The 24,233-nt window shown below is 44.0% G+C and overlaps 1 protein-coding gene across 19 annotated transcripts in view; it reads left to right on the top strand.

Moving 5' to 3' along the window:
• The window catches only part of LOC133160073 (interferon alpha/beta receptor 1b-like), a 192,435-nt gene extending 169,991 nt beyond the window's left edge, over positions 1-22,444 (top strand). For 7 of the 19 annotated variants that reach the window (XM_061287640.1, XM_061287633.1, XM_061287644.1 and 4 more), the window contains one exon: positions 12,568-22,444. In XM_061287640.1, the coding sequence (XP_061143624.1) occupies positions 12,568-12,696 (129 nt within the window). In that variant the 3' untranslated portion in view covers positions 12,697-22,444. Of the gene's footprint in view, positions 1-4,134; positions 4,457-9,498; positions 9,583-12,567 lie in introns of all 19 variants that reach the window. The other 12 variants (XR_009715804.1, XM_061287634.1, XM_061287643.1 and 9 more) reach the window with 10 other exon arrangements.
• Positions 22,445-24,233: the final 1,789 nt, after the last annotated feature.

The following is a 24,233-nucleotide window of genomic DNA, read 5'->3' as shown; positions in this document are numbered from 1 at the left end:
CGGAATAGTACGGCTGAACGATTGAACAGTTTGGGACGGAAATTGCTATCCTAGATGTGATTTAAAGATCCTCAAAGCTATGATTTTTTTAAGGGCTCTTATCCCCAACACTCACACAAACCAGCGCTGAACTAGTTAAAAGAAAGTCACTCTACATCATGCTCCCGGTCATACCCACGGTAGTCTTTTGATTCATGTCTGCTTGATGGATGGATGGATGGATGGATGGATGGATGGATGGATGGATGGATGGATGGATGGATCCACCCACAATATGTATCGTGTGTGTGCGTGTGGGTGTGCATGTGTGTGCATGTGCGCGTGTGCGTGCGTGTGTATATATATACATATACGTATATATACTGCTCAAAAAAATTAAAGGAACAGTTTTTTATCAGGATATGGCATGAATTCATTTAGACTTTTCTGATAAGGTTTTGGTCATGTACATGGCAGAGGGGGTTGTTTATCAGTTTCAGCTGCATTGGTGTTGATGGAATCAACAACAGGTGCACTAGAACAACGAGATGGTCCCCAAAACAGGACTGGTTTTGCAGGTGGAGGCCATTTCAAGTTCCTCCCTCTTGATCTTTTTTAACTGTTTTTCCACAAGTGTTGGCTTTAGCTAGAGTCATTATCACGACTGGGCGCATGAGGCGATTTCTTAACCCTCCTGAAGTTGCGCAGAGTCCAACTCCTCCAGGATGGCACAGCCATGCGTGCTGTTAAAAGAAGATTTGATATGTCTCCCAGTACAGTTTCCAGAGCACGGAGGAGATTCCAGGGGACAGGCAGTTACTCTAGGAGAGCTGGAGAGGGCCGTAGACGGTCCTCATTCCATCAGCAAGACCGATATCGGCTGCTTCGTGCAAGGAGGAACATGTTGAGCACTGCCCGAGCCCTACAGAATGACCTCCAGCAGGCTACTGATGTGAATGTCTCTGCCCAAACAGTCAGAAACAGACTTCACGAGGATGGCCTCAGGGCACGACGTCCTGTAGTGTGCCCTGTGCTCATTGCTCAGCACCGTGGAGCTCGATTGGCATTTGCCATAGAACACCAGAATTGGCAAGTCCGCCACTGGCATCCTGTGCTTTTCACAGATGAGAGCAGGTTTACCCTGAGCATCTGTGATAGACGTGAAAGGGTCTGGAGAAGCCAAGGAAAGCGCTATACTGCCTGCAACATCATTCAGCATGATCGGTTCGCTGGTGGGTCAGTGATGGTCTGGGGAGGCATTTACATGGAGGGACGAACAGACCTCTACAGGCTAGAGAACGGCAGTCTGACTGCCATTAGGTATCGGGATGAAATCCTTGCAGTCATTGTCAGACCCTACGCTGGTGCAGTAGGTCCTGGGTTCCTCCTGATCCACAACAAGGCCCTATTGTGGCAAGAGTATGCAGACAGTATCTGGCGGATATAGGAATTGACACAATTGAATGGCCCTCACGATCACCTGGTCTCAACCCGATAGAACACCTCTGAGACATAATGTTTTGGTCCATCATACCCCGCCAGATTGCTCCTCAGACTTTACAGGAGCTTACTGATGCCCTTAGACAGATCTGGGAGGACATCTCCCAAGACACTATCCGTCGTGTCATTAGGAGAATGACACGACGCTGGCGAAAGATGTGGCTCGTGGGGGCCACACAAGATATTGAAAAGAATTTTGAGTTGCGGAAATTGAATTTAGGCAAAATGGACAAGCCTGCCATATAATTTTTTCACTTTGATTTTGGGGGTGTATATACTGAGCCCACTGTAGGATGAAAACCTTTATTTCCTTCAAAAGATGTGGCATCCTTTTGTTCCTGAGACATTAAACTGTCCATATCAGTATAGATATCCCCCCAAATAATTTTCACCATTGAAATCTGATTTGTTTTCAAAGTGTTCCTTTAATTTTTTGAGCTGTGTGTGTGTGTGTGTGTGTGTGTGTGTGTGTGTATATATATATATATATATATATATATATATATACACACACACACACACACACACTACTTGAAACATATGTACTTGAAACATATGTTGATGTACTTGAAACACAAGAACATCATGGAGAGGATGGCCGTTGATGTTTTGCAGCTAGATGGAACCAAGTCAATGGAACAACTGTTCAACTTTGTCTATGGAGTCAACACATATATGTGTGTGTGTGTGTGTGTGCGCGTGTGTGTGCGCGTGTGTGTGTGTGTGTGTGCGTGCGTGCGTGCGTGCGTGTGCGTGTGTGTGTGTGTTTGACACCAAATTATATTTTTATACAGAAAATGACTACATGTGAAACAAATGATTATAACAATATATTCGACAGAAAAAGCATGTTATTTTGCCTCATTCAAATCATGCAGAAACTGTCTCACGTCTTAATATCTGAAGATAATCTAAAGTGCAATCTTATTTGTAAATGAATGACTTCTGGTTTTTGAAATGTAAATAAACCAATCTATTGTGATAAAACAACAAAATTGCAATAACTGCATTAACCATCAAAGTGAAGTCTAACTGTAACTGTAGTTTTGAAACAAATCTAAATAAGGAAAAACATTGCAATAAAATAATACAAACTGCTACCGCTATTGTTGGGGAGCCTGAGGAATGCATAGGGGGTTGGCTCAGATGGTTATGCTCTTTTCGCCCCCGGGTGTCGGTCAGAACACAGGAGGGAAGATGTGGTTCAGTTTTGATTGCTTTCCTGAATAATTGGCAAAAAAGTACTATGGCAAAAATTGGCTCATAGGGCCATACAGGCAAACTGGCAAAAGGAATGTGTTTCTTGTGTGTGTGATTATTGTATGAAATGTGTGAAGTGTGTGCATGTGTGTGCGCGTGCGCGCGTGTGTGTGTGTGATTCTACAACAGACAGAAATACAGCACGTAAGTCAATGCTCCACTTCTGACGTCACAACACTAGTAGACGGCACACATTACATAACTAACTGCGCGTAACGGTTAAGTAACCACAAATAAAATTGGCAAGTGTATTTTAACGTCATGGGTTTCCACACTTGAAAAGGAAGGACTTGACCAGACTGGGATTCCACTCTTTGTTCTGGTTTTTAATGAGCGAAACAATCAAGGGGAAAAATCTTTAAAACACACAAAAATGGATGAGTTTAAACAAAAAATACAATTTTCTTCCAAATAAATAATGTAGATAAAGTTCAGTTCCTTTTACTAAAAGGTCTTGAACATAAAGTCAGTTGTAGAAAACGTAGTAGTAAAAAACGCATACTGACTGTCTGTGTATACAGTGACTTCCTTATCTTCCGCTAATTGACAAGCTCTTGTTAGCGCAATTAGCTCAGCAGCCTGCGCTGACCTGTTGTATGGAAGCTTCTCTGCTTCAACAATCTGGTTTGGCAATTTCACAATTGCATAACCACTTTTATTGTTTCCTTTAGGATCCTTTGAACATGATCCATCCACAAACCACTTTTCCCCTTTGTCAAGTGGCGTGTCACGTAAATCTTCTCTGGGCAGCTGTAGATGTTCCGTGGCATCCAAACAGTTATGTGGGGTACCATCCCCTGGCAACGGGATCAACGTTACTGGGTTAAGGACTGTGCACCTCTTTATCACAATGTGTGGTTGTGACAGAAGTGTAGCAGTGTAAGACAGGTGTCTGGCTGGTGACAAAAAGTTCATTTTACTTTGCAGTAGCAGCACATCTACAGCATGTGGAACTAGCAGCTCCATTTTGTGAAAAAACACCACATCTGCAGCTTGTCTCACTGCAAGTTCTGCCGCGCACACTGCTTGGACACAGTCTGGCAAAGATCGAGCCACTGGATCCAATTTTTTTTGAATAAAATGCAATTGGTCTTAGTTTGCTGCCATGACTCTGCAGCAACACTGAGGTCATAAAACCATTCCTCCAGTCTGCTGTTTGCACAAAGGTTTTATTGTAGTCTGGCAAGATAAGAGTTGTAGTTTCTATCAGAGCCTGTTTCAGCACCACAAAAGCATCATCTGCTACTGGTGTCCACATTATTTTTTCTGTCATTGCCATGGGGACTCCATGCTCAATGTTCAGCAGCGGTTGTCTCTTTTCCGCATAATGTGGGATCCATGCTCTACAGTAATTGCAGAGCCCCAAAAATGACATCATTTGTTTTTTTGTTTCAGGTTTCGGTGCATCTGCAATGATCTGCTTTCTGGTTCTCTGTATCTGTCTTCCAGAAGCTGACAAAGTGTGACCTAAATAGTTCACTTCCTGTCTGACCCATTGTAGCTTGTTCTTGCTCACTTTATTCCCTGTTTTGCAGAGAAAGTGTAACAATGCTAAGGAGTCTTCCTTGCAAGCAGCTTCAGTTTCAGAGGCTACCAGGAGATCATCTACATAAACTAGAAGTTGGCTTTTGTTTGACATCTGAAAATCCGCCAGACAGGCAATGATAGCTTGAATGAAAATAGTTGGACTATCAGCAAATCCCTGTGGCAATCTGGTGTACGTATAGCTTTGTCCTTTAAACGCAAACCAAAACTGTGAGTCTGGGTGAATTGGCACTGAGAAAAATGCATTGCTAAGATCAATTACTGTGAAAAACCTCTGCTTAGGTTTCAAAGTGTTCAGAAGTGTGTGTGGGTCATGTCACGGTGCGGAGTAGAGAAATGGAGCAGGGCGACCAAGTGCAGCTTGGACCAGGGTTTATTGCAGCAAACTCAAAAGACTCGGCAAACTGACGTGACTAAACAACAAACTAACAAGACTAACAGACCAAATCGTGAAACAAAAGACAGGAACCAAACAAACCGTGACCGTGAGACATGCATTGTCCACATCTTATGCACAATGCGCCGACGGGGAGTGACCCGCAAACAGAACTTAAATACATCACAGGTAACGAGAGGCAGGTGCGTGTGGTTACATTAATCAAGGGCACACAGGAAGGGAGGGGCGAGCACACAGACACATAACCAAAACTGGAGACGAGGCATGACAGGTCAGGCACATTAGGTGCTCTTGTCTGCACTGCATCATTCACTGCTCGTAAATCTTGTATCATTCGCCAATCAATTTTATTGGCCTTTTGGACTGGAAAAATAGGAGTGTTGCAAGGAGAATCCGAGCACTTCCTAATGATTCCTCCTGTCAAAAGATCATTTATAACAGGGGTAATCCCATTTATTGCCTCGTGTTTTAAAGGATATTGCTTAACTCTTGGACGCCACTCTGATCTTGGTTTGATCTGTACTGGTGGAATGGACGTTAAAAGTCCTACATCAGATGGGCCCTTTGTCCACAGTTTTTCAGAAAGCCCAGCCAATTCCTCCTCCTCCTTTTCATTCAAACAAATGTCAACTAGTGAGGTTAGCGCAGAAGCGCATGCCCTACCAACAGCTACTTCACACACTGTTTGCTTCCACATGTCACAACTGGTACTGTAGCTCCACCCATCACCTTTGTCCTCATAATCAGTGACAGATCCAGCAAGTTTTATTCGGCAACCCACATCTGCCCATGTTATACTGTGAGGTTTGAAACATGAAATGTGGGGTACAGCCGACAACTTGTATTTGTCTTTCTGAGGAGCGGGCAGGAGCACAGCAGCAGCTGCAAATGACCCACGATCTGTGTACAGAGCAGTGATTGTTAAAGTTACTTCTGTGTCACTGAGAAAACTTTCAATATAATCATCATGTGGATCAGTGAGGATATTCATGGTGACATGTAATTGACTACAAGTCATTTCTGATTCAGGTCGTGACAATTGTTTTCGAGCTTCACTCAGATATCTGCTTGGTAGCTTGGGATTCCGTTCGGGAGTGATGTCATAGGAGCAGGAAATCTGTTCACCTGCTTGTGCAGCATATGAGTCTACATCTCTCACTCTACATGCTCGCATGCCATCCTTTACTGGAATTATTGCAATTCCCAACCGAGTCATCAGATCTCGTCCCAGCAGGTTTATGGGACATTTTGGCGATAGAACAATCGAGACTGAAGCGATGACTCCTGTTTCATCATCTCTCACTTCAACTGGATTGGAGATACTCTCCTTGTGTACCTGCCCATCAGCAGATTTCACCCAGATTGTATTTTGGGAGGCCTTCAGATTAGGGACTTTAGTTTTTATTACGGTTTTACAAGCTCCGCTATCACACAAAAACTCTACTTCACTTCCTCCAATGTTTAAGGTAACATATGGTTTTTCTTTTAATGCATTCAGAATGTCCCATGCTGTATGGACATCTACTATTTCTTCCTCTGTAGGAGCACAAGAGGTCACAGGGGGGCAATCTAGTCATGCTGAGAATTTGGCTTTCCCTCTCCCCCTTGATTGGTTTTGTTTTGCAAAACGACACTCCCTTGACCAGTGTCCACGTTTCCCACAGTTCCAACAGTTGCCAGAATCTGGTGGGGGTTTTGAATTGTATGGTGGCCTTCGACCTTGTTGGCCTCTACCTCCTCTGCCCCTCTGGGACCCTTGGAAGAAGACTGTTGTATCTTCATCTAGGTCATTAACGTCTAGATGAAATACGTACATCAGAACTTTTGCCTTTTTTTATCACTTTTTCAGCATGTCTGGTCCATTGCATAGTTGTTGTCACACTTGCAATATCTACTTCCACCAAATGTTTCCTCACCCAGTTGCCTATTTCAGGGCGGAAATTAGTAAGGAGCGCATTTTTAAGCTGTTGCTGATAAGCACTCTCAGCTGCATCATTGAATGGGATGCCACTATGCACCCTGAATTCTTTTTCAAATCTCAAGCGAAAATCATCAGTATCTTCCCCAGGCTTCTGTTTTAATTCTGCCAAATGACCATAATTCGCTCGTCTTTGAAATATAGTTCGCACTCTTTGCACAAGATCATTCCATTGTGCTGCATACTCCCCTCCCAATTGATTTCCCTCAACGGGATAGGGAAAAGGCCCTTGATTATTTCTACCTGTGTAACTTCCTCTAACCTTTGCCCAGTCTTTTCCCAAGGAAGACATTGCAGCTTCTCCTGCCTCATGCCCATTTAGTCTATAGGAATGTATGATTCCAGCCATGTCCTCTGCCCATTTTTCTGGGTCTTCAGCAACAGGGGTAACCCTTTCAACTGCTTTCCTTGCCTCTTCCAAAGTCCATGGCCAAAAAACATATGTATGTAGAGGTTGGCCTTCCCCTACAATAGGGTTTGTCACTTGGATCATTGGGCACACATCAACATTGTCTAAATTTTGGGAAAATCTAGCAGCAGTGGTCAAACCTCTTGTTTGTACAGGGCTTCTAATCATTTGACCCTGGCCTTTTTTGCTGTTATATGGGGGAGGGCGCAGGTCTGTTAAGCTTGGATACAAGTTTTGCGCACAAGCGGACAGCCTCTCTTGCTCCTCCGATTGCGCTGCATCCGGGACAGTGCGCCTGCGCACTGTGGCCTCATTGTCTTCCGGCCTGACAAACATGGTCGCAGCCTCATCACTTTTCATCTTTTGTCTTTTGGATTTGTTCTCTTCTCTCTTGTGCAGCATTCAACCATATTCTAGCACAAATCAATTCTTTCTCTTTTCTTTTCTTTTTCAGTCCCTCTGACTTCCTCTTCACACTCTCCTCCAAAACATCAACCACTATCTTCCACACTTCAACTTTCACCTTCCCTTCTACTCCATACTTTTTCTTCCACTTCGGCATGTATTGCATACAATTAACAAATTTACTCGCCATGTACTTCTCATCTCCGTCAAGAGCTAGGGATTTACCGTTCTTATTTCCCATCTTAATTTGGTATTTTAGGTTTACAATTCTTTTCTTAAAAAATTATTCTTTTTCTTTGAGGATCCTCAATGCAAGTTTAAATTGACCTTTCAACAATTACTAGCCTGTATTATTGTCGTGGATCAATGCTAGAACTGCTAATTAGTCCATTTATCCTACCAGTCACTCTCAATCACACAAACTCCAGCGCTTTTATTTCTAGGCCTATCCAGGATGGGTGTAAAACCCTTCCAAACAGCTTGGAAAAACGGACAAAAAAAGAATCTACGCCCTTCTTTAATTAAGAAAAAAAAACCTTTTTTTTTTTTTTTTTCTTAGCCCGTTCTTTCCACTGGGACTTGAACCCGAGCTGTTCTTTGGCCGGAAAAACATACAAAGAAAAATCTACACTTTTCTTTGATTAACAAAAAAGAAGCTCCGTGTTTCTTAGCACGTTCCTTCCACTGGGACTCCAACCCAAGCCAGATCCTTCAGCTTGGAAAAACAGACAAAGAAGCTACGCACTTCTTCGATGAACGAAAAAGAAGCTCTGCTTTTCTTAGCCTGTTTCTTCCCCTGGGACTCGAACCCAAGCTATATTCCGTGCACCTCTACCTTTTACGCGTTTCACAACAACACAATCACACAACTTTAGGGCTTTAACTTACTTGTCCCCTTGATTCGCTGCACAACACCGGGTCCCGTCAATCCACATCTGTCAGACGAAGGCAGACCTAAAATGCTGGCCCAGCGAAGAATTTCCTTCCCAGGTCTTTCTTTACCAGGTTCGGCTAAATGGACGCTGGCCCGTCGACGGTGTAAAGCGTGTCGTCCTCCGTCAGCCAGATGGTGGGTATGAGGGTCCCGGGTTTCGGCACCAAAATGTTAGGGTGGTGCTCACTCTAACTTATTTTGCAAGAACCACATGGGAGACAGTTAAGTCTTTTTGGGCACCTGCAGGCGGAAAGTCCATTCGTCACTGTGCGTACAGCAATGATCGAATGACGTCTGACTCTCGCTTCCCACAAGAGCATCTTTATTAAGAGAAAAAGGGTGGGGGTGACAGTAGACTGAATAGACAAGTTAAAAAGCCCTTGACCTCTAGATTAGCAGAGCAGGGGATGTTTTACGACATTGTGTAGGATGGAACAAGCTAGGTTATTTATTACTGGTTACACACCAACATAAGCATAAAACTAATCTACCTAGGTTATTTATTACTGGTTACATACATTCCAACATAATCATATGATCAAGATAGTTTTGGAAAACCCTGACAGAGTGCATACACAAGGACTTCACGATTTGGCTTACTAACAGATGACAGCCACACTGGAATTATTGTGGAAGTATGCGTGTTCACGGTATTCTGTACAACTCTATTTGTTGTTGCCTCATTTGATGGTGTTTCTGCCTCCTCTTGTGGCTGTTCATTTTCCTTCTCTTTGGGCTTGTCACTGTACCTTGATCCATACGACTTTGTTGACATTCTTTCTTCCTTGGTGCGATCATCATGAAGGCAAGTTGGATGTCCTTTCTCACAAGTATCACGTATTTCATTCACCACAGTCCTTGGAGCGATGACCAGACTTCAGACAGCCGAAGCACAACTTTCTTTTTTGAACAAACTTGACTCGTTCTAAGATTGTCTTCTGCATGAACCTCCGGCACCTTTGAAGACTGTGTCCGACCTTGTCACAGAAGATACAGTTTGTGGGGACGGCTTGCCCATCTGAGCTGGTTGCAAAGACCTTTGCTTCAGGACCTCTGTTTCCCTTCTCCAAAACTCTTTCTGTTGGTTTCAGAGCATGGAGAGATGTGATAGGACTGCATGAAATTTTGGCTTCACGTGTGAGGAACTTTACAAACTGACTGAAGCTGGGGAACATGTGAGTTTCTTCTTCTATTTTAATGACCTTTCTGTTTCATCTTGAGGTCAACCAGTCTGGTAGTTTGGAGAGTATTTTCTGGTTCTCGTTGCAGTCATTTAGTACTTCAAGACCTCTGATTTGAGACATGGCAGACTCACAGCTGCGCAGGAAGTCAGCAAGTTCTTGAAGCTCCACACTGCCTTTGGAATTTATCTTGGGCCACAAGTCGATCTTGTCTCTGAAAGCCTTGGCAATTAGGAATGGATTGCCATATCGTTCTTCTAGCATTTGCCATGCTGCATAATAGGCGGACTCAGAGTCCATCAAGAAGTAACTTTCTATGGACCTTTTGGCAGCTCCCCCCACGTACTTGCGAAGATAATATATTTTCTCTTCTGCAGGAATATTCTTTCTGGCAACGAACGTCTGAAAGGACACCTTCCAGTCATTGAACCTCAGTGGGTCACCATTGAACACTGTGGTTTCAGGTAGAGGAATGCGACTCGCACTGATGGATTCTGCAAGTGCTCTGACAAGAGCTGACGTGCTGTCCTCAACTCTGTCCTTTTGCCTTGTTGGAGAACATTGTAATTCTAGTATTGGTGGAGAACGGTTCTGTGGCGAACTAGTTCAAGACTTAATTTCTCTCTTTACAGAGACACGACAATGTAGAAGTTCATTTATTTCTTCATCTGAGCAGTTGCCCTTAGACACGTGACCTGATCCTTCACTCTGGTCATATAGAAACTTCAGCAATGAAACACAAAAAACCTCACCCTCATTACCTTATTAGCTGCATATACAGGCGTGAGAGGTTGTTAATAAGGCTTAAGAAACTTATAAGTATAACTTGGGTAGTCAACAGCTTAGAAAAACTGGCCTTTTCTAGCGGAGATTTTGCTGGTGGTCCGTCACTAAAACGGGTCCGAGTGAAACGACACAGAAAAATGTTCCGCCTCATTGATCGCCATTAATAGGCATGAACAAAAATACTTTAGGCTGAAATACTGCCTCAGATGCAGTTACAACCCCTACTCTACAACAATGGTTCTCAAATGGGGCTACGTGGAGGTACTCCAGGGGGTACGTGAGAATTTTCAAAAATATATACCGGTATTAAAAAAATAAAAAGTAAGCCTGATTGTCTTGAAAATTAGTTATAAAAAGTTTGATGAAATACAAATGTATGTTTTATATTCAGTATTCAATTTTAATCCTTAATAAACTCTCCACAAACCAATAGCAGTCACCTGCGGTTGCCTTGATGACGCACTGTAAAATGGAGATGTGGCTAAAGCATAGCAACGATGCTGCTGTTGAAAACACGGAGAAACAAGTAAAAATGAAGGCAAAACCAGAGCCGACGAAGTACCGACACGACATGGAAGAATATTGCTTGATGGGATTTACGTCCACAAGTTGTAACCCACCCAAAGCGCTGTGCTTTTTTTGCGGGGAGAAATTAGCCAATGCTAGCATGAAGCCGGCACATCTCCAGCGGCATCTCACCACAAAACACGGATGCCATGTTGGTAAGCCACCGGAGTTCTTCAGGAGGAAACTTTCTGACTTCAAGTCATCCAAAGACACAATGCGACAAGCCTCCACTACATCAGCCAAAGCCCTGAAGGCTTCTTGTGCGGTTTCTTTGCTCGTAGCTAAAGCCAAAAAACCGTTCACCATAGCTCCATGTTTCTCACTAAAATGTAGTATGAGTGCAAAAGACTCATTCAAGCTTCAACACTGTTCAATGCTTGTTCAATGCTTGTCAAATCCAAATCAAATGTTCAATGCAACAATTCAATTTTAAGAGGAAAAACAAGTTTCTTTTTTTTATCCCAAAAGAGGTAAAGTTTATTATTTTTTATGAGCAAATCTTTATTTATTATTAAGTTATCAATTTATTTTGTAAACAAGATATTATTTATTATAATTAAGTTAATTTATTTTTGTGAACACATTTTTAGTTATGTACCGTTTTTTTCCGTGTATAATGCGCGAAATTTAACTAATTTATTGTCCTAAAATCTGGGGTGCGCATTATACATGGGTACAATTTTATTTTATTTTTTTTTAAGAAAATCATGGTACAAAAAATCCAACAACAGGACTGACCGACAAAGACGTGGAACAAAAAGACAGGGTGACATTGCCAAAGACAGGAACAGAAACCAAACAGACATCATGACAGTAACACATGCAATGATCCGACGGTGAGCGAGGGGCAGACAGGACTTAAATATAGTATAAGTATAGTATAATGCGCACCTCAGATTTTAGGACGATAAATTAGTTAAATTTTGCGCATTATAAATTATAAAATCCCTTGTCACAGCAGCGCATATGAGCGCAAGAATAATTACGAGTGCAAGAATAAAACAAGTGCTAGAATTACAAAAAAGGGTAAATAACAGAGAAGGACAAACACAAGTGCTGCTAGTAGAGACGAAACACATTCATTTTATCAGGTGGCATGCATGTTATAAAGTCTGGCAGCAGAGGGAATGAAGGACCTGCGGAACCGTTCCTTCCTACACTGAGGGTGCAAAAGTCTGCCGCTAAAAGAGCTGCTCAGGGACCGCACAATTTCATGGAGGCGGTGAGAGGTGTTGTCCATGATGGATTTAAGCTTAATCAACGTCCTCCTCTCACCCACAACCTCAATGGAGTCCAGGGGACAGCCCAGGACAGAGCTCTTCTGACCATCTTATTCAGTCTCTCCCTGTTCCGGTCAGTACTGCCCCCACGCCAGCAGACCACAGCGTAGAGGATGGCTTAGCAGTGCAAGTCGCTCTTCGGATGAGATGTCTCCTGCTCTGTGGTTCATGTTCCTCGTTCAAACTCTTTGAGACACTAATATTTTGACCCAAATTGTGACCAGTGCAAAACATGAATTACAGGAATCAGAATCAAGATCTTTGTTTAGATATTGATGTCGCATACAGCAATAAAATATAGTATGCAAGTTATAAAAACATGTATTATTTTCTGTGTTTCTTCCAGTGGTCTGTACAGCCATCAGGACATGAGGAGAAACGAAGACTCTGGGGTTTACTCCACAGAAGGCAGCGAATGCCAACACCAAAAGTTAAACAGCAGTCAATCCTCCTTGGTGGCCTGCCAAGGCCCTGATCTAGATTCTGTGAAAATGCATGACAAAAGGCACCAAATTCAATGTGGGATTACAGTTGAAGATTTTGTAGACGGGCTTTCCTGAAGCTATAAAGAAACTCTGAGGTGAAACAAAACTGATTTCCCAACCATGTCATGGCGTGTCATGTCAAAATGTGTTCATACAGTTTGGGAGGGTTTCCTTTACTGACATTAAGGCGTGTTTTTATTATTTGTGGGTTTCCTTTACTGACATTAAGGTGTGTTTATTATTTGTGGAATTATGTTTGTCTAGTTCTTGTCACATCAAGGGCAGAATTTCAGGTCTCTTAAAAAAAATCATTAATTAATTCACTCGTTCATTCATTGTCATCTGCTTATCCACTCGTGTTGCAGCACTACCAGGAGACCCTGAAACGTTACTAGACCAACCTGGAGAGAAAGACTCTCCAGCGTGACCAGGGATGTGCCTGGGACACCTCACCAGATGGCTGGCTTGGGCACATCTTGATAAGATGCCAAGGCCACCTCATCTGCCTGCACTAAGCATGAACAGCGCATCAACTCTGAGTCAAAGTCTGCTTTATTGTCAACTTCTTCACATGCCGAGACACACAAATAAATCGAAATTACGTTCCCACTACCCCACGGTGACAAGACATAGTACACAACATACATACAAGTAAACAACACAAAAAAATAAAAACAAGAAGGCACAAATAAACAAATAACATAATAAATAAGAGGAGCAAAAATGGAGCAAGTGTGCATACAGCAGACAGTCAGAATATAGCGCAAAAGTACAGGACCCAACGCAGAAGGGGGGAGAGACTTCAGGATCCTAACAGCCTGGAGTATGAAGCTGTTGGTGAGTCTGATGGTACGGGAGCGCAGGCTCCTGTACCTCTTCCCAGAGGGCAGAAGATCAAACAAAGAGTGAGCAGGGTGACTCACATCACTCACAATCGTGGTCGCCTTGCGGGTGAGATGGGAGGTGTAAATGTCCTTCAGGCAGGGGAGTGAAGCACCAATAATCTTACCAGCCGTGTTCACTTCATGTTGTATTCAGTGCAGCTACCACCCCAAACAGCGATACAACTGGAGAGGACGCTCTCAATGGTGCCACGGTAGAATGTAGTCATGACGGACGGAGGAGCACTTGCTCGCCTGAGTTTCCGCAGGAAGTACAGGCGGCGCTGAGCTTTCTTCGCCAGTGATGCGGTGTTGGTGTACCAGGATCCTCACTGATGTGCACCCCCAGGAACCTGGTGCTGCTCACTCCACCACAGCACCGTCGATGGTCAGCAGCAGCTGTTGGGTGTGACCCTTCCGGAAGTCTCCTTGGTCTTGTTGACGTTCAGCAGGAGGTTGTTGTCCCTGCACCACGTGGTCAGAAGGTCAACCTCCAACCTATATTGAGTCTCGTCGCCCTTGGTGATGAGACCCACCAAAGTCGTGTCGTCAGCAAATTTCACTATGCGGTTGTTGCTGTAGGTTGCAGTGCAGTCATGCGTCAGCAGGGTGAAGAGCAGCGGACTGAGCACGCAGCCTTGGGGTGGCCCCCGTGTTCAGCGTGATGCTGGCGGAGATTTTGTCGCCAACACGTACTGTGCTGACGGAGGAAGTCCAGTAGCCAGTTGCAGAGGTAGGTACTGAGGCCCAACTTGTCGAGTTTGCAGATGAGTCGTTGTGGCACAATGGTGTTGAAGGCAGAACTGAAGTCCACAAACAGCAATCTCACATACGAGTCCCTTCTCTCCAGGTGGGTGAGGGCTGAGTGGAGGCCCTCTCGGATGACCGACCCTCTCACCCTATCTCCAATGGGTGGCCCTCATTTTATCTGTGACCTTGTTTTTTAGTCACAACCCACAGCTTGTGGCCATAGGTGAGTGTAGAAATGTTACTCAATTGGTAAATCGAGAGCTTTGCCTATAGGCTCAGCTCCTTCACCAAGACAGACCAATATATAGTCTATATATACAAGATTCACCAATTAGAATCGGTGATGTCCATTCTTCCCTCACTTGTGAACTCCTCTTTGGGCAGGATCTGATCCCCAACCTGTTAAGAGCACTCCAACCTTTTCTGACTGAAGACCATGGTCTGTTGTAAAATTTCAACGTATAGAAGTCTCGGGCCTTCTTCCTTGCATCAACCATTACCTGTGGCCAACTTCTTTAACGCGTGTTCGTTTTTTCTTCTAAGGGCAAAGATATCCACACAAATCAGACTCAGGTCAGGTTAGTTCAATTTCAACTGAGTATATTAAGTCTGCATTCAGGAAAAGGCTATACGGCGCCGGGCATTCTCCCCCAGACATGGAAGGACCGCGCCCCACACAACAACTCATGCATTTTTATACACGTCACTTGGTTTTGTGGCAAGAGATGGAGACTGTTAGTCTCGTCCTTTTTTGGATATCTTAAAGTCAAGTTCTCCCCTCACCCAAACGGGCTGCTCCATCTTGTCCAATCCTTGTTTGGATGTTTTTAAAATCCAGTTCTCCCCTCACGCAGAGGGCATTGTCCCATCCTTGGCAGCGCTTGAACTTTTGCTGATGTCAATTTGTGTAAACAGTCATTTGTTCATCTCCTCGGTCCTAGTGAACTGTCTTGTGCGACGATGAATTCAACACAATATTAATCCTGGCTAATGTTTTGTTGCTATGTTATTTTCCATGCCAACAGTTGGTCTCTGTCCACATTTCCATTCTCCATGCTTCAGAATAACACATTTACAAAACATCTTGCCTATTGAACATGTTTTTCTTGCTGGTGTCTAATGTTCAAAGTCAAAGTCTGCTTTATTGTCAACGTCTTCACATGCCGAGACACACAAAGAGATCGAAATTACATTTTCTCTATCCCACGGTGACAAGACATATTACACGATAGACATACAAGTAAACGACGCAATATAAAAAACAAGAAGGCACAAACAATAAATAATAAGAGTAATAATAAATAATAAATAAACGGATAACACAAGAAACAACAGCCAGTGTGCATACAGACAGTAAAAGTACATGACGCTACGCAGAACGGGGAAGCGAGTTCAGGATCCTGATAGCCTGGAGTATGAAGCTGTTTGAGAGTCTGGTGGTGCGGGAGCGCAGGCTTCTGTACCTCTTCCCAGAGGGCAGAAGCTCGAACAAAGAGTGAGCGGGGTGACTCACATCACTCACAATCGTGGTCGCCTTGCGGGTTAGATGGGAGGTGTAAATGTCCTTCAAGGAGGGGAACGAAGCACCAACAATCTTACCAGCCGTGTTCACTATGCGCTGCAGGGCCTTCAAGTTGTAGTCAGTGCAGCCCCCACCCCAAACAGCAATACAGCTGGAGAGGACGCTCTCAATGGTGCAGCGGTAAAATGTAGTCATGACGGCTGGAGGAGCGCTCGCTCGCCTGAGTTTCCGCAGGAAGTACAGGCGGCGCTGGGCTTTCTTTGTCAGTGATGCGGTGTTGGTGGACCAGGAGAGATCCTCACTGATGTGCACCCCCAGGAACTTGGCGCTGCTCACTCTCTCCACCACAGCACCGTCGATGGTCAGCGCCAGGTGTTGGGTGTGACCCTTCCGGAAGTCCACAACAATCTCCTTGGTCTTGTCGACGTTCAGCAGGAGGTTGTTGTCCCTGCACCACGTGGTCAGAAGGTCAACCTCCAGCCTGTATTGAGTCTCGTCTCCCTTCGTGATGAGACCCACCAGAGTCGTGTCGTCAGCAAACTTCACTATACGGTTGTAGGTTGCAGTGCAGTCATGCGTCAGGAGGGTGAAGAGCAGCGGACTGAGCACACAGCCTTGGGAGGCCCCCGTGCTCAGCGTGATGCTGGCGGAGATTTTGTCGCCAACACGTACTACCTGTGGCCTCTGACAGAGGAAGTCCAGTAGCCAGTTGCAGAGGTAGGTACTGAGGCCCAGCGCGTCAAGTTTGCCGATGAGGCGTTGTGGCACAATGGTGTTGAAGGCAGAACTGAAGTCCACAAACAGCAATCTCACATACGAGTCCCTTCTCTCCAGGTGGGTAAGGGCCGAGTGGAGGGCAGAGCAGATGGCATCCTCAGAGGACCGTTTGGCTCGGTACGCAAACTGAAAGGGGTCAATGGTGGGGGGGAGAACTGATCGGATGTGCTCCATGACAAGCCGCTCAAATCACTTCATGATGATGGGCGTAAGTGCCACGGGGCGGTAGTCATTGAAGCAGGACGGAGCGGGTTTCTTCGGCACAGGTACGATGGTAGAAGCTTTGAAACACGACGGGACGATGGCCTGCTGCAGGGAAGTGTTAAAGATGTCTGTGAAGACATCCGTCAGCTCACCAGCGCAGTCCTTCAGCGCTCAACCCGGGATGTTGTCAGGGCCCGCCGCCTTACGGATGTTGATAGCGGCAAGCGCCCTCCTCACGCTGTCGGCGGAGAGGCGCAGGGGCAGCTCGTGTGAAGGGGGAGTGGCCTTCAGCGGGCAAGTGCTGTTCTAAGCGTCGAAGCGAGCAAAGAAGCGGTTGAGGTCATTGAGCAGACGGACGTCGCCTTCACAGCTCTGCGGCGCGGGCTTGTAATCCGTGATGTTCTGAATGCCCTGCCAAAGGCTCCGTGCGTCCCTGCTGTCCTTGAAGTGGGCGGTAATTTTGCACGAGAACGCCCTCTTTGCATCTTTGATGCCCCGGGACAGGTCAGCCCTCGCAGTCCTCAAGCCAGCCTCATCCCCCACTCTAAAGGCTTTGTCCCTGGCCCTCAGCAGCTTGAAGACAGCCCCCGTCAGCCATGGCTTCCGGTTAGCCCGAGTGACGATGGATTTTGAGTGAGTCACATCATCAATGCACTTCCTGATGTAGAAGGAAACAGAGTCCGTATACTCCTCAATGTCTGTCCGATCGTCGCAAGTGGCAGCCCTCCTAAACATGTCCCAGTCAGTAGAGCCAAAGCAGTCACGCAATGCATCAGAGGCACCCTCAGGCCACACCCGTACCTGCTTGCGAACTGGCCTGGACGCTCTCACCATTTGTCTGTATGCGGGCAAAAGCATAACAGTGATATGGTCAGAAAGTCCAAGATAGAGGAGGTGGCCGGGTTTGTAAGCTCCTTTATGCGAAGAGTAGACCAGGTCCAGGAAGCTGTCGCCACGCGTAGGAAAATTAACATGCTGGTGAAGCCTCGGAAAAACAGACTTCAGGTTAGCATGATTAAAATCCCCAGCAAAGACTGTGAAACCGTCAGGGTGCGCTGTCTCTTGTTCACTGACAGCCTGGTACAGTTCACTAAGAGCCGTGATCCTGTCGCCTTCAATGTTGGAAGGCGGGATGTAAACCCCGACGAGCAGAATCGCGGTAAATTCCCTTGGCAGGTAAAAAGGACGGCACTTAATGATCACGAACTCCACCAGTGGCGAGCAGTGCTTGCATACCACTACAGAGTCCCGGCACCATTCGTCACGGATGTAGACGCATATTCCACCTCCACGAGATTTTCCCCCTTGTACAATGGCCCGGTCCGCCCGATAGCACGCTAGCCGCTCCAGACGTACAGCAGAGTCCGGAATGTTGACAGTCAATCAAGTCTCAGTGAACACGAGTACACAGCAGTCCCGCACTGTCCGGTTTGTAGATCGCAGCAAGCGAATGTAATCCATTTTGTTGTCTAGCGATCGAACATTCGCCAGAAGGATGGAAGGCACGGGTTGGCCGCCAGCCTGGCCCGGACGCCCCCGCGTTTGCCCCTCTTCAGCCTCCTCGCACACCGCTTTCGACGCTTCCCAACCGGGGGAGGAATAGCAGACGAGCCCGGCGACGCTTCAGGACGTAGCAGTCCGAGCTCCTTTAATGTTCCCGCATCAAAGTCCAGAACTCGACAAAACACGAACAAAAAAAACTGCCGGACAAACACTCATTAGACGGACAAAACGCCGTTTGGGCGGGACAGAGAGAGGTCGCTGCGTATGCACGCGCCGCCATCTTGAAAAAAAAAGTTTGTACTTATGTCCCGTGTATATGCATACTTCTGAATACTTATTAATTACTTAGTTTAACTTATTAACTTAAGCTAAATCAGACATTTAGTTGAATCCAGACCTTCAGGCCTCATATTTATTGTTTTGATTTTCATGTCAGCCACTTCATATTTGGCTGCGAACAGCTCCTGTGAGAGTTGAATATCATGGCTTGATGAACCCAACAGAACTCATCTCCCGCAAAAAGCGAGGACGTAATACTGACGTCACTAAAGTAGACTCCCAAAACTGAGGTCACTAAAGTAGACCCCCAAAACCCTCGTCTGCATCTGTAAATTGCAATCATGAAGTTAATGAACCAAATCAATGCAAACAAATCCAACATACTGTGTTGCAGTACATCTCACAGAACTCCTCAAGGAGACGGTCAAACGATGGGCAGTGAACACCCATGTACTTCAGAACTGTGCTAAGGGTGTAGGAAGAATGGTCAAGAAGAAATTCACATTTCACCGAATCAGAGTTTCAAGATCTTGATGGAGCCTCTCCACCAGAATGAAGATGATAATGATGATAGAACTTTATTTATCCCACGCCAGGGAAATTTACTTGTCACAGCAGCGCATACGAGTGCAAGAAAACAAGTGTCAAAATATCAAAAAGGATAAATAACAGATAAAAGACAAGTGCCGCTAGTAGAGACGAAACAATTTTTATCAGGTGCCACGCATGATGGAGCAGCAGAGGATAGACTGGATATGATGGCAGTGTAGAAGGTTTTAGGAAGGAAATTAGTTAAATTTTGCACATTATAAATTATAAAATCCCTTGTCACAGCAGCGCATATGAGTGCAAGAATAATATGAGTGCAAGAATAAAACAAGTGCCAGAATTACAAAAAAGGGTAAATAACAGACAAGGACAAACACAAGTGCTGCTAGTAGAGACGAAACATATTCATTTTATCAGGTGGCATGCATGTTGTAAAGTCTGACAGCAGAGGGAATGAAGGACCCGCGGAACCGTTCTGTCCTACACCGTGGGTGTAATAGTCTGCTGCTAAAGGAGCTGTTCAAGGACCGCACAATGTCATGGAGGGGGTGAGAGGTGTTGTCCATGATGGATTTCAGCTTAATCAACGTCCTCCTCTCACCCACAACCTCAATGGAGTCCAGGGGACAGCCCAGCACAGAGCTCTCCTGACCATCTTATTCAGTCTCCCCCTGTCCCGGTCCGTACTACCCCCATCCCAGCAGACCACAGCGTAGAGCAGGGGTCACCAACCTTTCTTAAACCAAGAGCTACTTCCTGGGTACTGATTAAGGCAAAGGCCGACCTGTTTGAAACACTCTTCTGAAATAGCCAATTTGCTCAATTTGGCTTTCACTATGTTACTATTGTCATTTCCAATTCAAGTGTGATTTTAACAAGAATAGCAAAAATACAGTCAAACTTTGGTTTTTGACCACAATCCGTTCCAGAAGGCGGTTCGAGAAGCGAATTGGTTGAATTCCAAATCTATTTTTCCCATTACAAACAATGGCCATTTTTTTAATCCGTTTCAAGACGAAAAAAAAACCCGCCTTTTATAAAAAAAAATTCATTTGCGCATATTTGTCCGATCGCGGGACTGCAGCGCACCGCCGAACGCGCAACCGTAGCGCGTCGCCCACCGTGCAACTGCACCGTGCTGCTCGCATCATTGTGACAGAGCCGTCCTGATGTACTTTCCAAAATTTAAGTGGACCTAAGTGGACAGGGAGCTTAATTTGGTCCTATCGCGCAACTGCAGCGCACTCTGTGCTGCAACTTTTTTTTTACTAACTAATTACATTTTGGAAGTAATTTGGCCAACACTGATGAACACCGATTGATGTTTGTCTTTAGAAAGAAAATGAACTATATATCATACAATGATACTTTTCAAGGGCAAGCATGGAAAATAAGCAGTCTATGGAACCATATGCCGTATGTGTACAGTACATGTTTTGTAGTACAGTAACCCCTCGTTTATCGCAGATAATTGGTTCTAAGACCACCCGCAATAGGTGAAAATCCGCAATGTAGAGAAACTATATTGTTAAGATATCCATAAAAGACTTTATGAACCTTTATTGTATTTTTAAGCAATAAATTATTATTTTATTATACTTTTAAATGTTTTTTAGTATTTTAAGCACTTTTGTAAACATTTTAAAGTCAAACTGATTATTTCGTAAACATTCATTGTTTAAATAAATAAGAAAAAGAAAATAAATGAGTAATTATATTGTTACAATATCCGCACAAGACCTTTATGAACCTTTATTGTAGTTTTTTTTACACTTTATTGTTTTTTAAACACTTTTTTGTATTTTTAAACACTGTACAATTTTTAAACTCAAGCTGACTTTCAAAAACATTCTTATTTATTTAAATGAATAAGAAAATAAATAAGAGTAAATATATTGTTAAAATATCCACAGAAGATTTTTATGAACCTTTTTTGAAGTGTAAACATGTCTGGCTCCTCTCTGCTCTTGCATGCTGGCCGACTGACGCGCCCCAACAGCCCAGCCGAGCGCATCCGCGCAAGACTTTTATCATTTTTATATACCGTATTTTTCGCACCAAAAGGCGCACTGGATTATAAGGCGCACACTCAATGTTTTTTTTATTTTAGAAATTATTTCATATATAGGGTGCACCGGATTAAAAAGCGCATAAAATAGAAGCTATACTGCAACAAACTGAGGTTGACTAGGGTTGCGGTATGCATCCACTAGCCAATAACCTATGAGCCCTCTGTAAACAATCGCGTTTCTCAAACAATCTCCTATAAAATGATCAGAACTGACTACGTAAAGTTCGATCTAACACTGGTACTGCTTACCTATGTTTCCCTTTCATATCAATCCGTAAATTTACTCAAAACATTAACAGAGCAGCCTATTTTGACATGAAATAGCCTTGTGCGTATACCAGCTATTATTATAGCATTAGCCACCCGCAAACTCCCATGAGCCTCAGCTCGCAGACCCCCATGAGCCTCAGCAAAGTGTAAACAATCGCATTTCTCAAACGATCTCCTATAAAATGATCGGAACTGACTAAAGTTCGATCGAACACATTGGTACTGCTTATCTATGTTTCCCTTCCATATCAATCTGTAAATTTACTCGAAACATAAACGGAGCAGCTTATTTTAAAATGAAATAGCCTTGCGGGTACAACAGCTATTCGGTGACGCCCCCTGACTACAGTTGCCGTAATGTTGGGAAGCGATGCGACCTTGTAATATACTAGTCGTACTAAAACGTACTGAAACATTTTGGCAGAGCACTGTGTACAACCAGTATAGATCAACAAATTCATCAATTGATCCATATATAAGGCGCCCTGCATTATAAGGCGCACTGTGTTTTTTTGAGTAAAATGTAAGTTTTTAAGTGCGCCTAATAGTGCGGAAAATACGGTACTCTATTGTACTTTTGATTTTAAATATGTCATTGTATTTTAAACATTTTTTTAAACATTTTAGTGTAAAGGTGCCACGGCTTCGTAGCGAGGGATTACTGTACATGCATTGTCAGTTGCGGCTCCAATTAACAGCCCCAAAACATTACTGCTCTAGAGGAGATCTGCATGGAGGAATGGGCCAAAATACCAGCAACAGCGTGTGAAAGACTTGTGAAGACTTACAGAAAACTTTGACCTCTGTCATTCCCAACAAAGGGTGTATAACAAAGTATTAATATGAACTTTTAAACTAAATATGAACTAACCCTAACCGTAACCAAATACTTATTTTCCACCATAATTTGCAAATAAATTTCTTAAAAATCAGACACTGTGATGTTCCGGATTTTGTTTTTTCATTTTGTCTCTCATAGTTGACGTGTACTTATAATGAAAATTACAGGCATCTCTCATCTTGTAGGTGGGAGAACTTGCACAATTTATAGTCTGGAAAATACTTTTTTTATTGATTTAATGTGTAAATGTGATTGTGTAAAATATTTTTATTGATTTCATACGTGATTATAATTTTATGCTTATGCACTTTATTCAATGAGATGTAAGCCTCTCTGGACTTTTTACAACTAGAACCTCTGTTTTTACTTGTTACTTTCTTCAGCGCTAAGGTTTATGCGCTAGTCATTTAGCTTCATGAGGTCCATTTAAAGTACTACTTGAAAATGTATTCATGACAAAAAAAATTGGCATCCATGTCCAAACTACATTAGACAGAAAGTCGCGATTTAGGGTGAATATTCATTTACACAACATTTAGACGAGCATGTTCATTTACATGTTCCTTTGTTTAAGGGAATATTGATTTTAAGTGGTGCATCTGCCTCACATTTCGATTCTTATAGAATCTACAGTACACTTATTGCCATTTTGTTTCGACTTTTACCAAACTGAGGATGGTGACTGGTGAAACAGCCCAGATGAAAGGAAAAGGGACCTTTGCGTTTACCTTGGGGCTGTCAACGATTTACTCAGCTTGGGTACGTGAGTGACCCTTGTATTCTGGGCCGGGACTTTTTGAAAGCTACAAAGTGTGTGGTGGACTGGAGTGCTCATCCTACCGGATGGTCAGCATGTGGAGCTGATTGCGGCGTCTCAACGCAGCACTGGACAAGTGAACATCGACACCATGGACTCTGCAGAGGAGAACCTGCAGGTGGGGACGACACCGCCCAGCCCTCCCAGGTTGATCGCAGCGCTGAATCCTCCACCCCAGTACGGTAGATTGGGTAGAGTTTGCTCGCCCCGAGATGGACCACTCACTGGGGGAAGCAACGTCGTCCTGGCCAGTTGCGTCAGCGGCCTTAGTCCCCTAAATTAATCTAAAGTCAATTTACGTTTCACTCCAATGATGTTTGTCCAGACACGGCTAGATAGAAAGAGTCCCATAATACTATCACCAAATGCTTGCATCCGTTTATACCATTCTGTTAGCGGTACGTTCACTATTGTTTGAAAAACTCCACGTTCGCTGTTAAACACTTCTAGCGTAGCTCACCGACCTCATAAAAAAATGTAAATCCCCACAGAGTCTCCACTGTTAGATACCAATTCTGCTCAAGTTTTTCTGTAGGAGGCTGTTGCATACGATTTAGATACATTTGCCTCTTTCTAGGGCAGGGGTGGGCAAACTTTTTGACTCGCGGGCCAAACTGGGTTCTAAATTTGTACCAGAGGGCCGAACCAGGAGCAGATGGACGTAGTGTTTGTGTGAAGTAATATAAGCGACCTGTAAAGGTCATTGCATAGAAGATTTTGGCATTTAGTAGGTAGTAAAGCATGGATATTCCAAACAAGTTTTTTGAAAACAAATGCATTTATTAACAGCAATAAAAAAAAATAAAAAATTCAATGAAAAGCTGCTATCAGTGATTCTCATAAAATACAACACTGTTATTATGAATAACAGTCTTCATCACTTCAGTGCCTGCAGGTCAGATTAATGAAAGATGTTTATCTTATGAGATCACATCAAACGGCAAACATTCTGACCAAATATATCATTTTGAAGAATCGGTGAAAGCATACATCCAAATAAAGTAATCAAAACGGCAACACGGTGAGGGGTATCTGAAAATCAGAGCAGAGTTTTAACTCACAA

This window comes from Syngnathus typhle, linkage group LG9 (genome assembly GCF_033458585.1).
Source record: "Syngnathus typhle isolate RoL2023-S1 ecotype Sweden linkage group LG9, RoL_Styp_1.0, whole genome shotgun sequence".
Lineage (NCBI taxonomy): Eukaryota > Metazoa > Chordata > Actinopteri > Syngnathiformes > Syngnathidae > Syngnathus > Syngnathus typhle.
The sequence above is the reverse complement of the archived record's forward strand: the minus strand, read 5'-3'. Positions and strand labels throughout refer to the sequence as shown.